The sequence below is a fragment of the Mastomys coucha genome, unplaced genomic scaffold (genome assembly GCF_008632895.1).
Source record: "Mastomys coucha isolate ucsf_1 unplaced genomic scaffold, UCSF_Mcou_1 pScaffold9, whole genome shotgun sequence".
Classification (NCBI taxonomy): domain Eukaryota; kingdom Metazoa; phylum Chordata; class Mammalia; order Rodentia; family Muridae; genus Mastomys; species Mastomys coucha.
In genome coordinates, this window is record NW_022196915.1 from 54,538,280 (window position 1) to 54,554,422 (window position 16,143).

Here is a 16,143-nt window from a genome sequence, read left to right on the forward strand (position 1 = left end):
AACATGGGCTAATAGGGATGGGCCTCTGATTCTAGTCTAGAGCATTCTGCTTTCCTGTGTGCTGGGTAAAGGATTTATCACAGAATGCTGCCACCATCTCATGGGCAGGCACTGCTCTGTAATGCCTTCCCCATTGTGACAAACTCTATTCTCTGCAACCACTAGCCAAAGTAAATCTATTATTCCGCCACACACAAGAACTACCTTAGACTCCCCAAGAATCACTGATACAGGGAAGGGAATAGTTAATTGACATAGTTGTATAGGAAGAATAATCTCTAATTTCCTGTTGTCCAGTAAGCAGCAGAACTATGGTTGGCAAAAATTAACTTTATATGTCAAAATATCTAGTAAAGATGATTTTAAATGTTCCCAACACAAAGAAATGATGATTGCCAAAGTGACGCACATGCTACCGAGCCTCATTAATCATCTTTACATCTAAGTACTGTATGTATGTGCCTTGTAAATTATGTATAATGTGTAAGTACTTCATTTATTTTCTATCTTGAATTTTAGACAGGGTCTCATATAGCCAACCAGCCTGGCCTTAAACTTATTATGAAGTCATGCATCCTTAACCAGAACTTCTGATCCTCCTGCCTCCATCTATAGAGTCCTCGGATTAGAGCTCCTATGTCAGTTTATACAATGTTGGGCTTTGTGCAAGCTCAGCAAACACTCCACCAACTGGTCTACCTCCTCAACCTTCCACTGAAACCGTTTAAAGGATTTCTTATTTTTTTTAAGTTTGTGTGAATACTATCTAGTGTGAAGTTGCCAGTCATTCCCCACATCTTCAGTGCAAGATGGTCCTGGGTTACCTGTTCCCATGATCGATTTTGGCCGTGACCTTCTTCTTCAGCTCTGCAAGTTCATCTTTGGGGAGTGTTCCAGATAGGATCTGGGAGCGCCACTCGATTAGACTGTATGTCATTTGCTGCAGCTGGCGGAATAGTGTCACCTTGTTGTTCTAAAGTGGGAAAGGGGAGAAAAAAAGGACAGAAAGAAACACAAAAATTCGATGGAGCAAAGGCATCATCTATCTTTGCACACTCTGTCTATATGGAGTTCCTTACTCATGGGGTCACAGTAAGCTGCATACCTGAGGCACATTTTCATATTGATAAGTTTTTCTAAGCTATTCCTAATTTGTCCCAAAACCCAACTCTAAAAATGGGTAAAGAGTTACAGATGGATACTAAATTATAATAAACCCATGGAATCATGAACATATCCTAACATCCTGACTATGTCCCTTCCTCTGTTTAAAATCCTTTAGACATTCCCACCAGGAATGAGGGTCCATGGTAAGTCCTTTTGTGGCTGGTCTAGACCACATTTCCACCTATATAGTTCAGGTCACTGTACATCACAGAATCTGTCATGCAGAGTAGTGGTCATTCCTTCAAGTGTGTTCCAGAGCCAACCAGCCTGGCCTACACAGCCACACTGCCCTTCTCCTTTCAAACCTCTTTTGTATGAACATGCTCAAATGTGGGAGTGTACGTGTACCTGTGTGTGTATACGCAAGTGGGGTCAATATCAGGAATCTCCCTCATGTGCCTTTCACCTGATTGTTTGAGACAGAGTCTCTGGCTGAGCCTGGAACTCAGTGATTTAGGTAGACCGGCTGGTCAACAAGCCCTAAGGACCGGCTGGTCTCCACCTCCCTGATGTTTGCCATCATGTCCAGCTTTTATGTGGGTGGTTGCAATCTGAGATCAGGTCCCCTGGCTGCATGGCAGGCACTTTATCCAATGCACCATCTCCCTAGTCCTACCAGGTGCCTAATTCTGACTGCAGTCTCAATGTAGCCTGTGAGTTTGCCATGCCTTCTGTTGACTGGAATTTATAACCCACACCAGCATACAGAACCCTGGAAGACTGGCCTGGCCAGCTCTCTCATTCCTTTTGTGTCTGTGCCTGCAAAAGACACCGAAGGATGAATTGCAAATGGACAAATAACGAATTTACAGGTATGGAATGTTGGAAAATATAACTTTAATTTTTTTTTTAATCTCTATTCCCTCCAGCAAATGGACACCAAACTGTTACTCTGGGCTTTACTAACTCATTGAACTGAGCTAAAGCAAAGTTACAAACAAATTATCATTTGGAGCTCAATCATTTTGAGAGTCAAATGCTTAATATCTGAGCCCTCACCAACTCTGTTCTAAATGGTTGACTGGATCATTATGTACTCTTAAAAAAACAAAACAAAACAACAACAACAAAAAAAAACCATCAGCCAGTGAGAATGAACTAGAAATAAAGTTCTTGCCCTGGAGAATCCTGCATTCCAAAAGGGGAGGAAAGTAATAAGCGGACGCACATATGCATCTATTTACCATGTACTATGTTACTGTTTTCCCTAGCAGCACCAGGAGTGAACCTGGGGCCTCGAAAAGTACTCTTTCTGCTGAGCTATCTACAGCCATGCTTATGTTATTTTATCTATACACATAAGATAATATCAGATCATGAAAAGTAAGAAAAAGGAAATAATTCAAAGGAAAAAAAAAAACTTTACAAGCTGGATACAGTGATGCACACCTTTAACACCAGAACTTGGGAGGTGGAAAAAAGGATAGCTCTATGAGTTCAAGGTCAGGCTTGACTACACAGCGAGACCCCGTCTCTAAAAGAAAAAGTACAATATATACACATGATGGAGGAGGACACCTTAGACAATCAGGAAAAGTATGCCATGCCTGAAATGTAAACAAATAAAGCCGTGTACAGCACCACCCGTTACTTATGTCCTATGAAGCTAGTGTTTCCTGGTTTGCAGGTAAAAGTCATGATACTGTTACAGGACTTTGTAGTTCTGAGGTTCATTTACAACTCACTATTTGTATGTACAAAGACAGACAGACAGACAGACAGACAGACAGACAAGAGGTGAAAGAGGTGGAGAAAACAGGGGCTGGGTGGGGCACAGCAAGGGTATGTTCTAATGGCTGCCACTGTTTCCCTCTTCTTGGTCTTCTCTGACAATTCCAGGAACAGAATCCCAGGCAAAAACATCGACCAGAACAGAGCTGAAAACATTCAAGGTATTCCTGAACAAAGCACAGGTCTATAAGGAAGAGGCCTGGGCCTACAGGTGTGGGAATGAGATTAGTAACTTTTGATAGAAATGCTAAACAAGTTAAAGTTCACAAGAGTTCAAAGTACAAAGGAGAAGGAGAAGGTGCCCATTCATCTGTGTTCTCCAGGGGCTTTATTTACACAGCAGATCTCACAATTCACAAGGGCAAGTCCAGTTTCAAACCAGGAAGGTGTTTACATCTATGTGTAACCTCCAGAACTGGGCCTTAGGAAAGTGCACAAAGAGATATGTAAAGATCTTGTCTTTAGCTGGGCAGTGGTGGCTCACGCTTTTAATCCCAGCACTTGGGAGGCAGAGGCAGGTGGATTTCTGAGTTTGAGGCCAGCCTGGTTTACAGAGTGAGTTCCAGGACAACCAGGGCTATACAGAGAAACACCATCTCAAAAAAAAATCAAAAAATTAAAAAAATAAATAAGATAAATAAATTAATTTAAAAAAATCATGTCTTTAATCAGCAAGGTAAAACCTCTGCGTTTTCAGTTCAATGCTGCATAAAATGTCCCCATTCCATTGTCTTACATACTGAGGAGGGGAGGGGGATGAATTAAATCTACAGACTTTGCCTTTCAGAACTGCTAGACAGTAAAAAGATTTTTTTCTTTCCTGTGACTCCTCCCCTCCTGTAGCTTTTTAGCATCTTCTAGCCAGAATTAAGATATTTATTTCCATACTCTGAAACAGAAAGGACTCCAGGGGCCCAGGAAATCCTCGGCATGAGGCGGGTGCTTTGTTTGGGGTACATGTTCACAAGTTCTTGGTCTCAATTATATCAGACATTATCCAAGGCAATTTAATTACTGCCTGTCCACATCAGCCTTGTTCGACAAGTCCTTCCCCCAAAGAAGGATGAAGACAGCCATTATTCCCCTGCTCACTGTGCCAAATTCATTCTCAATAGACAAGCTGGAGCAGGCTAGAGGAAGTGAGCTCCCCCACTTACTTCAAGGAAGTGGGCGTTCTGACTGCTCCCCTAGACTGTCTACATCGTAGATGTCCCTCCCCACTCCTCTGACAACTCCTGCATTTTGGGGGGTAAGCATGAGAGGGCAGAGGAAGATCCAGCACTCTCGAGTAGAATGGGTCTGTTACATTCTTCTGTGTCTCCTGTAGCCCTCTTCAGTGGCTTGCATATAGCTTGTTTTCCCCAAGGGGTCCAGTGCTGGAGGCCTGGTCTGCAGAGCTGTGATGTCTATGGCTGACTTTATGAAGTGGCCCAGGAGGAGGTAATTAAGCCACAGAGGTTTGTTGCTCAGTAGAGGGGATTAAAGTTGGCCTCCTGGACTAAGCTAAGCTAATACATTTTTTTTAAATCCTATGCAATCTTTGCTAATTTCATTTACATATTCAATACATCTCAAGCATACCTTTCTCCAGTCCCCTTCCTTTCTTCATGATTTTTGGTGATTTGTAAACCCACCTAGTCCAGGTAACACAGTGGCCATAGCACATCCAGAAGAGAGCATGTCACACACTCCTCTCCATCCTTCTTAGATTCTCTCTGCCCCCTTTAACAAGATGATGTTCCCTGAGCCTTGGTGGCAATAGGAGTAGGGGGCAGGGTGTGTGTGTGTGATATAGTATAGATAAGAGTATAGGATAGTATAGACTTAGAGATAGATATAAATCTATACTCTAAAGTAGATATCTCTTTTAGGGTGAGCGCTAAATGACTGTCTACTCTCAGCTCTTTGACTAATTGCTGACCACTACTGAAGACAGCTCTCTGGCTAAGGTAGAGGACAGTATGCTCGTTCTTAATAAAGCTGTTGGGAAAGACTATGGGCCCGGACTCTGAATCACTCCTGGCTCACCCTGTGGGGGACCCTCCGTGCACACAACCCTGCCACGAAGCAATCTTCCCTGACGACTGGGCAACAGGGATGAGCAGATACAGGTATCTGATCCTGAACATTTGGCTTCCAAACCTTTTCTCTTTAAAGAGCACCTGAGCTCAAGTGTTTTGTGCTAGGAGCAGAAAATGGACTAAAAGGCCCTTCTTCCTGGCCTCTGGTTTCTACAGCCTACATAGCCCAGGCCTGCCCTTTGCAGATCCTCTCCTCCACTGTCTCTAGTCTTCCCTTCACCGGGTTATTCTGCATCATCAGCCGTTGTCACAACATTAGATAACTTCTTCGATCTTCTCTGTAAAAGTCAGCACAATCCTGGGGTATAGTAGGAACCTGGGAACAAACCTGATGGCTTAAACTTTTAAAAGAAGAGTCTAGTTTGAATTTGAGTGAAGAACAGTCACTGCCACAGAACACACCCCAGATACTGTTTTCTACCAGACAGTATAGATATCCCTGTATCTCACTTGGTGTATTTGTAATCCAGATGTTTTATCTTTCTTTCCTTCTTTGTTAGACTTTCTGGAGATTTAAAACAAAGTCACAAGAGAAGACAGCTTTGCCTCCCATGGTGACAGGAATGTAGAAGCCACCCAGGGAGCCTTTCAGAAATCTGGAGGCTGTTCAGATCATGACATTGATTGACTGGGTGCCAGGGAGGAAAGAAGGAGAAAGAGGAGGAGGAGGAGGAGAAGGAGGAGGAAGAGGAGAAGCAGGAGGAGGAAGAGGAGAAGCAGGAGGAGGAGAAGGAGAAGGAATAGAAGGAGGAAGAGGAGGAAAAGGAGGAGGAGGAGGAGGAGGAGGAGGAGAAGTAGGAGAAGGAGAAGGTGGAGAAGGAGGAGGAGAAGGACGAGAAGGAGAAGAAAAAGAGGAGAAGGAGAAGGAAGAGAAGGAGGAGGAAGAGGAGGAAGAGGAGGAGGAAGAAGAGGAGGAGGAGGAGGAAGAAGAGGAGGAGGAGGAGGAAGAGGAGGAGAAGGAGGTAGAGAAGGAGAAAGAGGAGAAGGAGGAGGAGGAGGAGGAGGAGAAGGAGAAGATACAGACTGTACTCAGCTCTCCCTCCTCTTCCATGGGGTTTTATGATTTAGAAGGAAAAAAAGAACATATAGGAACTTGGCTTCTATTTCTAATTCTATCATTAATTTGCTATGTGACTTTGGGCAACCCAAAGACATCTTCCAGTCTATGACAGAGCTGTTCAACTCAATTAATCTTACAAAACGACTTCCTGATTGGCGCTTCTAGCTATCTCAGTTCTTTGCCTTGTTCTACATAAACTCAGTAGGAATTGTACAAATGCTCCCTGAGGACAGAGCTTTGCAATAATCTCAGAAGTCTTTTCCATGTAGCCGTTAACTCCTGGGTCCAGAATGAACCTGGCAGGCGGTCCAGCCATGGTTCCTACTCATCCTTACTTCCTCTTCCCACCATGGAAAAGCTTTGCCTGCCTGGAAAGGTTTGATTTTTTTTTTTTTTTTTTTTTTTAAGGAAAACATTCCAACATCTCCATGTCACATCCTGTTTCTTTTATTTTTTTAAAGATTTATTTATTTAGTTTATGTATATGAATATGTTGTAGCTGTATTGATGGTTGTGAGCCATCTTGTGGTTGCTGGAAAGTGAATTCAGGATCTGGTCACTCTGGCCCTGCTTGCTCTGGCCCAAAGATTTACTTATTATTATATCTAAGTACACTGTAGCTGTCTTCGGACACCAGAAGAGGGCATCAGATCTCATTACGGATGGTTGTGAGCCACTGTGTGGTTGCTGGGATTTGAACTCAATACCTTCGGAAGAGCAGTCCGTGCTCTTAACCACTGAGCCATCCTCCAGCCCGCACATCCTGTTTTTTGACAGAGTCATATGGAAGCAGAGCTTATAATTCAGAGATCACACGTCCTGCCTGAAGAGAAAATCTGTTTCCAATGGGAGCCAGCTAAACTGTACTTTAGAGCGTGCTGCAGCAGCCCATCAATGACTGACTGCTTGAGGCGGCTTTCATCTACCTGGATATACAGCCAGCCATGGGTGTGGCGACAGGAAGAAAGAGTGACTCAGTGTGCCCTACCTACACCTTCCCTACCCCCACCTCTCTTATTCCACAGTCCCCTAACACTCGAGTAGGCACAAGGGTTTATTTTGGAATAACTTTGAAATGAAGATCAGTTTTTCTTAGGAATACAAGTTAATAATTAAACTCCCTGATTCCACAGTGCGTATTAGCCACTCTTATCATCAGGCTCTTCCCTTTCTTCAGGAAGCCGGAATATACTCCAGCCCCAAAACTTATAGAAAGAACTGACTACCTCACAAAAACTTCACTGAACTCCTCCAGCAGGAAGAGGGGAGAGACTCTGGGCTGCGCCTCACTGAGAAAGATGGTGGATGGTTTGCTTATGATAATCAAATTTCTCAGGTTTCCCAAAGAGCCCTGTATTAAAAAAAAAAAAAAACACGTGCTGCCCTGCTACCACAATACAGTATGGCTGGGTGACTTTCAATTAGAAAATCCCCATGCTTAGGATGTATGACTGTTTATATTCAAAGGTAAAGGCTAGACAGATGATGGTTCAGCTGACCCAGCTCTTGCAGAAGAACCTAATTCAGTTCCCAGCACCCATGTCAAGAGTCCCATGGCCAACCCCTGTGACTCCAGCTTGGATGGATCAAAGCCCCGGGCCTCCACCTGCTTCCACATGCTTCCACATTCACATGCCCACAATACTCATGAGCACACACCTTTAAAATTAAAAAGCAAACCCAAACCCTTTATATATATATATAGTCAGATATGGTGGTAGTACATCCCTATAATCCAAGCATTCAGGAGGCTGAGGCAAGAGGATCAGGGGCTTGATACTTTTCTGGAGTACAAAACTAAATGGGTATAGCTAATTGTTAAGTTAGGTCTAATACAGATGCAACATGTCTAAGTCTAACCACATAGGAGTGGGATTCATATGGCAGCGGAGAGAGGTGCAACTGAATGGGAGGAGGCCAGAGATGCCTGGTCCTGTCTCCGCTGGGGCACACAAGTCTTAGACAGCAAAGGAAAAGAGATGGAAAGTGTAAACCCACCTCACCTGGAGGGACTGAGATATGACACAGCTGAAGGGGAGCCAGCCACAGCATCATCTCTGTCCCTTCAGTCCCAAGCTGCAAGATGAAGCAAGGTCCACAAATGGGTAGACAGACAGACAGATAAACTCTAGTGTTCTTCAGGCAAGTGCCACAGGATGATGGAGATGCCCTTCTAAACTCTGGATTCTTGGCACTCTGGAGCAGCATGCCAGGTGCTGTGGAAACTCCATGGACCAGTGCGGTAGACTCTGACAGTGAATGCTCAAGGCTCATATAATATCTAATTTCAATTTCAGGGGTGGAGATGTGAACCCGAGAGGTCAAGGACTTTTCTTAAGCTGAAAGATCTGATACCAGTCTTCCAAATTTATGCTCGTTTCTACTGAAGGGCTGTTTGTGTCCAGTGGCTATTATTGGGCTTGTAGCTTTTTCTGAATGCAAAAATATATTTTCAGTGAGGGAGGGAGCCTTCTAAGAACTGCTTGGTCTGTCCAGCCCCAGTGTCTAACTGCCTTGGCCCATCACCAGGGTACCTCCCGGATCAAGACCTGGAAACACCCAGTGACTGGCTCTGGCCAAGAGGCGGGTCTGCAGGCTAAGCTTACCAGGGAACTGCTGTGAATGTGTACTCTACATGCTAGAAATGTCTGTGCCTCCTGGGCATGAACATCAACCAAGAAGGCTTGCTATCTCCAGTAGCTTGCTCCCCCGTGCTCAAGGCCACTCTGCCCAAGATGATTACAGGAGAGAAAGGCAGTGGCCTTGGATAAGTGTGGCACACAGAAAGCAGCTCCTGTATTCCTGGCAGCCACAGCTGGGAGAGATGGCAGCTCTGAGTCAAGGTTGCCCAGTGGGAGGGCATCCCCCTGTGGCTACTGCTTCCAGCTGGGGCAGTATCCACCATTGCAGGTCTCCACCGGTGGAGGCCTTGACTGCTTATCTGCATGCAGGATGATTTCGTAGCCACAGTTCCTACCCATGCTATCATAGCTTTGTGAAGCTAGGATATGAAAATACATACTCAGAAAAGCAATGGCGCTCTGTGTCGCTTTTATACGGTGTAGAAATCCTCCAGAAGTTTGGAGACTCTGGATGACATGCCTAAGATCTTGGAGCAAGTTAAGGCAGGGTATGCAGGGGACGCGCCCTTTCCCAATTAATAGGCTAGTGTTTGGCTCCTATAGTTTGTTTCCTCCCCATAGCATAAGGTCAACACCCACCAGAAAAGGCAGCTGAAATAAGATCAGTAACAATGCTCTCAGGAGAAAAGAGGTATCATGAAGGAAGCTCTTCGGGACAGGCAGCCTCTCCTCTGGCCCCTCGGTGAGGGGTCCCCTTTCCTCAGTGTAGACAGTCTCCCTCCCTACTGTGACATATTTCTGATTTTACTCTATATCATTGTTAAAACCAGGAGAAAAAACACCTTCTCTTTCTTGAATAATCCAGCAACTTCATGGCTGGGCTTAAATTGGTTAGTTGATTGCATTTATCCCTCTAGAAAACACAGCCTCAAAATGTAACTTTCCAATGAAATTAGACAGAAAAGAACAAAACCAGGAAGCATACTTAGAGAGATACAGTTTCTAGGACACCCTAGAAGTGGTTAACAGTTCTGCCTGTTCAAAATTTGTGAAAGGAATTCCTGCAGGCATGATTTGGTGGTAGTGGCCTTGCCTAATGTACACAGAGGCCTGGGTATAATCCCTAGCTAGAATCAAGAACCGAAAAACTAATCTATGGGAAGAAATTATGGGATTTCTTCCCATAAAATATGGGATGTTAATGTAGTAATGTATGCAGGCAAAGCCCAAATTTATGTTTATATAGAGAAAGGAACACATGGCTGGCCAGAATCCAAAAACAAAATAGAAAGACATACATCCAGGAGGACAGATTTGGAAACTAGAGATTAAGATTAGAGGGTTTCTTTCCCTTTACAAACTTCCCAGTGAAACACAGTATTTGAAGTTTGCTAATTTAACACAAGAAAGAAAATCAGAAATTCTGCCTGAGGTGAATTGTCAGTGCATTGGGAAAGGGGTTGGGGGTGGCGCTGGAGGTGATTAATAACAAACTCATTCTATGTGGACTACTCCTTAGTGGATAAGCTGGTATCAAGAGCACAATCAGGCCTCAGCCCAAACACTGACAAAGCTCCACCCACTGTCAACACCTTTCACAGCCAATCAGCAGCAGCTATCAGGCGTTTGACAGTTATCTCCTCAGATGTATAAGAAGAAAAAAATGTGCTGTCCTCTGAGAGGGAATTTAAAAAAAAAAAATCAATTAATTCACTAGGCTTTGCACTTAAAAATCAATTCTGCTACTAAATTGGGGGGGAGGGGAGCTCACAAAGAAAATGCTCAAAAGTACTTACCAGTTCATCACCCTGCAGCTGGGGGTGGGTGGCAGCAGTGGAACAGACAGCACAAGTAAGTACTCAGGGCCTATTTCCACATTCTTAATGCCAGCCCCCACCCCATGTGTGTCTGTCTCTGTGTGTATGTGTTTGTGTGTGTTGTGTGTATGTGAATATTTGTCTGTGTACACATGTGTGTATATGTGTGCATGTGTGTGCGTGTGTGTGTGTGTGTGTGTGTGTGTGCACTCGAATGTGTGTGACTGACTGTCTTTCTGGGTACAGAATTCTGGGCACACCAGAACAAGCACTCTATTACTGAGCATACTCCTAGCCCCATTTCTTAGTTCTCCTTAGAAAACTAGTCTTGATGACTTGTAGATACAAAGAGGACATAGTGAGGAAAATGAGCAATGACATTGTCTATTAGAGAGAGCAAAGGCCTTTCTTCACACTGTACTTATTATATTTGGCACAAACAATAACAAAAAACTCCTTCCACGGTACAGGGTGAGAACCGCTTGTTGGAAATGCTTGGGATGAAAAGGTTTTTCAGTATTTTAAAGAAATATTTATAGGGACCAAATGAGATCTCTTAGGGATGAGCTTAAGTCTAAATATGAAATTTGTTTGTATATCATCCTCTGCTTTCTACAACAGCCTCAAGAAAATTGAACATGGCTTCCAGATGGATTTTTATACAGACAGAAAACTTCACAGATGAGATTAGGGCGATCACACGTGTTATCATGAACGTGTTCAAAGCACTTTGGATTTCTGAGCATTTTGGGTGCTTGAATTTTAGATTAGGAATGCCTACAGTTTGCCTGTGATACAGTTGGGGTCATGTGCTGGATAGCTGACTTCCAGTGTGGTGACGTTAAGAGGTGCTGGGATCCTAAGAGATAGGGATGGACAAGGGAGTCCTGGAAACATCACCCACATCAGCTATCATGAGAGGGTTCTCATGCAAACGTGCCGTCCTTTCACATAAGCTCCTGCTACTGTTAGACAGTCCACCACAAGGTACCCACTGGAGTTAAGTCCTTGAGCCTCCAGGACTATGGTATGGAGCTGTCTCTTTTCTTTAGAAGTCATCCTCCCACCCCCAGGTATTTCATTACAACATCAGAACACAACCATGCAGAACATTCAGCCCATACTTACCTGATTCATTTCTCCACTCCACAATTTCCAGAAAGAACATGAAGGAACAAACCCATCCCCACTCCATTTCTCACCCATCAACCCTGCTATAGGCACCACTCAACAGTCAATTAACCAGAACCAGAGTGCTCTCAATGTAAGTACAAGTTGATCAATGGCGGCCACAGGGATGACAGCTGCATCCTTCCCCCTCCCAGAGTGCATGATTTAGGGGCTCAGAGTTAGTGCTCTCATCAACCAAGTCTGAAGAGATCAAAAGATCACCTTCAATACAGGCTTCATGTCCCAAGGGCCAGACCATGCATGCAGCAGCTAAGTGTTCAGGAGGTCAAGAAGAGAACATTAAGGGTGGGTTTGTTTAGAAGACACATTATAAAGAGGAAGGGACACAAACAAAGCTTTGAAGGGTGGGTAGACAGAAATATGGCATGGCATGCTTTCCACACAAAGGGCTGGTGATTGCTAAGGCGATGACTCATCCTGAACTACAAAGCCCTGAACTCTTACTGCTGGTACTGGATTGAGGTTGGTTACTGTTTCAATACACAGAAGCAAGAATGGCGATATCACTGTGACTTAGTAAGACTGACCACATAAAGAAAAAGTAATGGCTGATGGGTGCAGCTCTCCTGCCTACAACCTCATGGACTCATTCACATGTCTAATCAGAGAATATATTTTGCTCACCTCAGGATTTCCTGGTCACCCACAGAAGCCGGGAAGTCTCCTATATAGGCGAGACCCACTAGTGCTCACCCACAAGCTCTCCAACGAAGCAACATTAGAAAATGTTCTGTGGGTTTCAGGGTTAAGGAAAGAGCTTCCTGGACCAAAGGAGAGGCCTCCATGCTGGCCATGAACTTTGAGCATCTTGCACATTTGCAAAATAGCTATTTCTAGCCTAATGATTCTAACTGCTGGGGAGTCTAAGGCCCTAATCCTAGCACAACAGGGTGGGTGTGTTTAAAGAAAAGATGCCTCTTGGCTCACTTTTAGAATGAAGCTGAGGAGCTAACGTGACAATGGCTTTTTTGATGAGACGCACAGTTTGTATATGTGTCTTCTGGTCTCTCTCCCTCTTCCTATGTAGCAACTGGTATTCCACCATGAGTCTCCACATTAATACTCTTATGGCCTCCTAGCTAACCACCCCCCAGGTCTTCTCCTCTAAATACTACAAGTAGACTAAATTCTGCTCTTTTAAGAGTCCCCCCCCCCCGCCCAATTCTATTTATGTGTTCACTTGGGGCAGGGCACGCATGCCAGAATGTATATGTGGGGGTCAGAGGACAACTTATGGAAGCTGGTTCTCTCCTCCCATCATGTGGGTCCAGAGGACCCAGCTCAGGTTTCTTTCTAGGCATGGACGTAAGTGCCTTTACTTGGTGAGTCATCTCTTGGTCCTGGTCTCCATCCTCTTAATGCCCCATAATAGATTAAACTCTAACATCAACTTCAAAAGGGGCAGATTATGTTTAAGCCACAAACTCCAGGCTATAAATGTACAAATGATTATGGCTGTCATGTAGAGGTTGCTCTGCTGCCTATGTGATTTCCCAGTGAACTAGCATTTGCATTAGCATTCTGAGGGAAAACCAGTGTGAGGACTGAGATTACTGAGATGGGCCAAACCTCAGTCTAACACTATATATATGGTCCTGAGTCTGTAAGGCCTGCTGGTCGTGGTTGAGAAAAGGCCCCTCAGAAGCTGAACCCTATGGTGTTTATAAATGTCCTTTTGTTGGCATACATGAAGATGCTAACAGCAAGCCCCTCAGCTTCCTGCTAGAATATTATTCATAGTTATAACTGCAGCTTCTTCATAGCAATGTGGTGAGGCTTCCTGGTTTGAGGCATCCAAGAAGCCCTGGGCAAGTATTGGCAGTTATAACTCACTATTGATGACACTCCCAATGAGAAAGACTAAATGAACGATCACCCTCACTTCCCTCCACAATCCCATCACCAGTGGCCCGACTGGGGAAATGAGAATCGGCTGGCTTCCAGCATCATGGGAGGGCTCACTCAACTCAATGCAGAAGATGGCTCTGCAGCCCAACAATCAGACTGAGCATCCAGAAATGACATCCAAGGCCACCACCAGGAGAGCCCCAGGGAAAGCTTACCACATAGAGCTTGCGCCAGATGACGGCCCATTCTCGTAGCGTGTTCGTGAGCTCCTGAACCAGGGGCAACTCCCCAGGAATCACGGTCTCATGCTGCCTACAAGGAACCAAAAGGATACACACTTTATTGCACATGGTAGGAGCTGCTTTTCCTGAACACCACGCTCTTGACAATCCAATGCAAAAACATGGCAGCTGTGGTTCGAAATAGACTAATCTGCCTCTGGAAGGGGGCATGTGATTTAGAGAACTGGAACACAGGTAAATATGAGCAAAAAAAGAGCAAGGAACTGAAAACAGCATGGTCCACAAACTAAACTAAGTTTTTGCATGGCATAGGCTAAGCCCAGACTCTACTTCCTCATGTTGCTTCTCTCTGAAAGTGCCAACGACCAAGCCAGGTTACTACCTGGTTCCATCTGGCAGCTGTTTCACTTTGTAGAGAGGTAAGGGGCGTATGACCTCACCCAGTCACCTGAGGACTGATGCATGCCCTCCTCTAGAAAGAATGAGGCTTCTTCTCACCTACTGCTCCCCAGCATGGCAAATGGAGACAAGCCAACATCCTCACTCACATTAGGCATAACTGTGTTTACTCACATAAATCCCCTCCACCGTGTTCCTACAATTATCAAGATAACAAGGACATGCAAACAGAGGATTCAGGCAGAGTAAAGCAATATACTAAGGCAAATGTGATGCATGGAACATTTCTTACCTGCTGACTATGGAAAATTACAATGGTCCCTGACTTAGGGGGGGTTCTGATTTTGCAACCCGAAGATGGCGGCGATGTGGACACTCATGGGTATTGGCTTTTTAATTTTAGCATGGTGTTGAGCCCACTACATGAGGTATGGGCTACTCTATCTTCCAACAGGCCTTGTGTTAGATGATTCTGCACAACTGTCAGATGATGTAAATGTTCTGAGTGGCCGGGCTGGGCTATGTTTCATAACTTAGGTGAAACAAATACATTTCTTGTTGTCCTTTCTTATTAGCACGTATTAATTACACAGGCTTTCTTGTGACACTGGCTTGTGAAATCTTCAACTCTGGAGAGTTTATAATGATGTAATCACAAGCTCAGGAACATGTGTATTTGCTGACTCAGTAACACAGTAAACTGGGCATCCCGCCTTTCATCTGGAAGATCCAGTTAGAATGGGGCTCCTACTTCATCTTTTTACAAGTGACACTCTGTGGCTGCCCAGAAATGGCCCACTAGAAGGAGGATTCCTCTAGGAGGTGGAGGAGAATATTCCAAGTACTGGGTCTACTGTGGAAGACCCGTGAAAACTTGAGCACATCTCTACCTCTTGTCTTAAAGTGTGGGTGCTAAACTTTGGAACTTCTCACTAATGTTCATGTAGTTCAGAGGTTCCAGGATTCTGGGACAGCCTCCCTGGCACCACCTGGCACCAGCCATGGGATCGAGTTCTACTTCTTAATTCTCTCTTCCTGTTTTGAGTGTCCTGTTTTCCTCAGGCGCCACAGAGTCCGTGCTTTGCGGGACAAAATGACACAAACAACAAATGAGTACTCAGACTGAATGGATGCTGTCTACGTGGCATGTTCCCACACACTGCTTCCCTAGCATCTCACACCAAGTGCATTATCAATGTCTTCCTCCAGGAAGCTGTGCGAATTCTAAGGTGTACTTGCAATTACGATGTATTCACGGTTCAGAGCCGAGGGGGACAGACTGAGGTCCCTCCTCCCCAGATGCCCATATGGACTTACACCCACACACCCAGTGAGCAACTAGTGACTCCGAGAGGAAACGGAAAGCCCTCGGAGTTCATCACTGCTGTCTTTACTATTCTGTGGAAGGGTGTCAAGGAGGAACAAGTCTGGAAAGGGGAGGCAGAGGGAGGAATTCTCTGAGGCAAGTGAAACCAATGAGAGGAGAAAGACATCAACGGGTGTAGGACATTCTTTCATGATCACCTTATATCTTCTCTATCACTTTTGTGGTCTTTCTGGACGGGAACTTACCCTCCATCTTCCACGGTTGCCTCTTTCAAATGGATGTATGTTTCAGGAAAAATGCCCTACAGAGAGAGAACTCTTGTTATACTGACCGTAAAAACACTCCAGAGCATGAATACCGCAAGGTGGGCTTTGAACACCTTGACAAAAGGAAATCCCCAACTGAGTTGGCAGGGCGTCACTTATAATGACCAACTGCGTTCCAACGGAGGAAGGATGGAAACACTGAATCAGCGGAAATTAAGATTTGGGCTCAGGATGCACAGGATGTTTGGAAAATAAAGAGTCGGAAATGCCCCATCAGCTGGGAGACCCAACAATGGCAAGGAGAGTAATACTGAGGACCTTGAATCTATACAGAGCCTACATGCCACAGTGTATCCATTGAGGGGCCATGAAGTGAGTGAGACGAGCAGCTCACACTTTAGCTTCCTATAGTAATACCTGTCAGTACCTTTC

The 16,143-nt window shown here is 44.7% G+C and overlaps 1 protein-coding gene across 1 annotated transcript in view; it reads right to left on the reverse strand.

The window, feature by feature from the left end:
- Positions 1–16,143, reverse strand: part of Dock5 (dedicator of cytokinesis 5) — a 195,487-nt gene that overhangs the window by 97,218 nt on the left and 82,126 nt on the right. The window contains exons 4-6 of the mRNA XM_031361039.1: positions 15,691–15,746; positions 13,693–13,789; positions 825–973 (exon numbers count right to left, since the gene is read on the reverse strand). Coding sequence (XP_031216899.1) covers positions 825–973; positions 13,693–13,789; positions 15,691–15,746 — 302 coding nt within the window. The remainder of the gene's footprint in view (positions 1–824; positions 974–13,692; positions 13,790–15,690; positions 15,747–16,143) is intronic.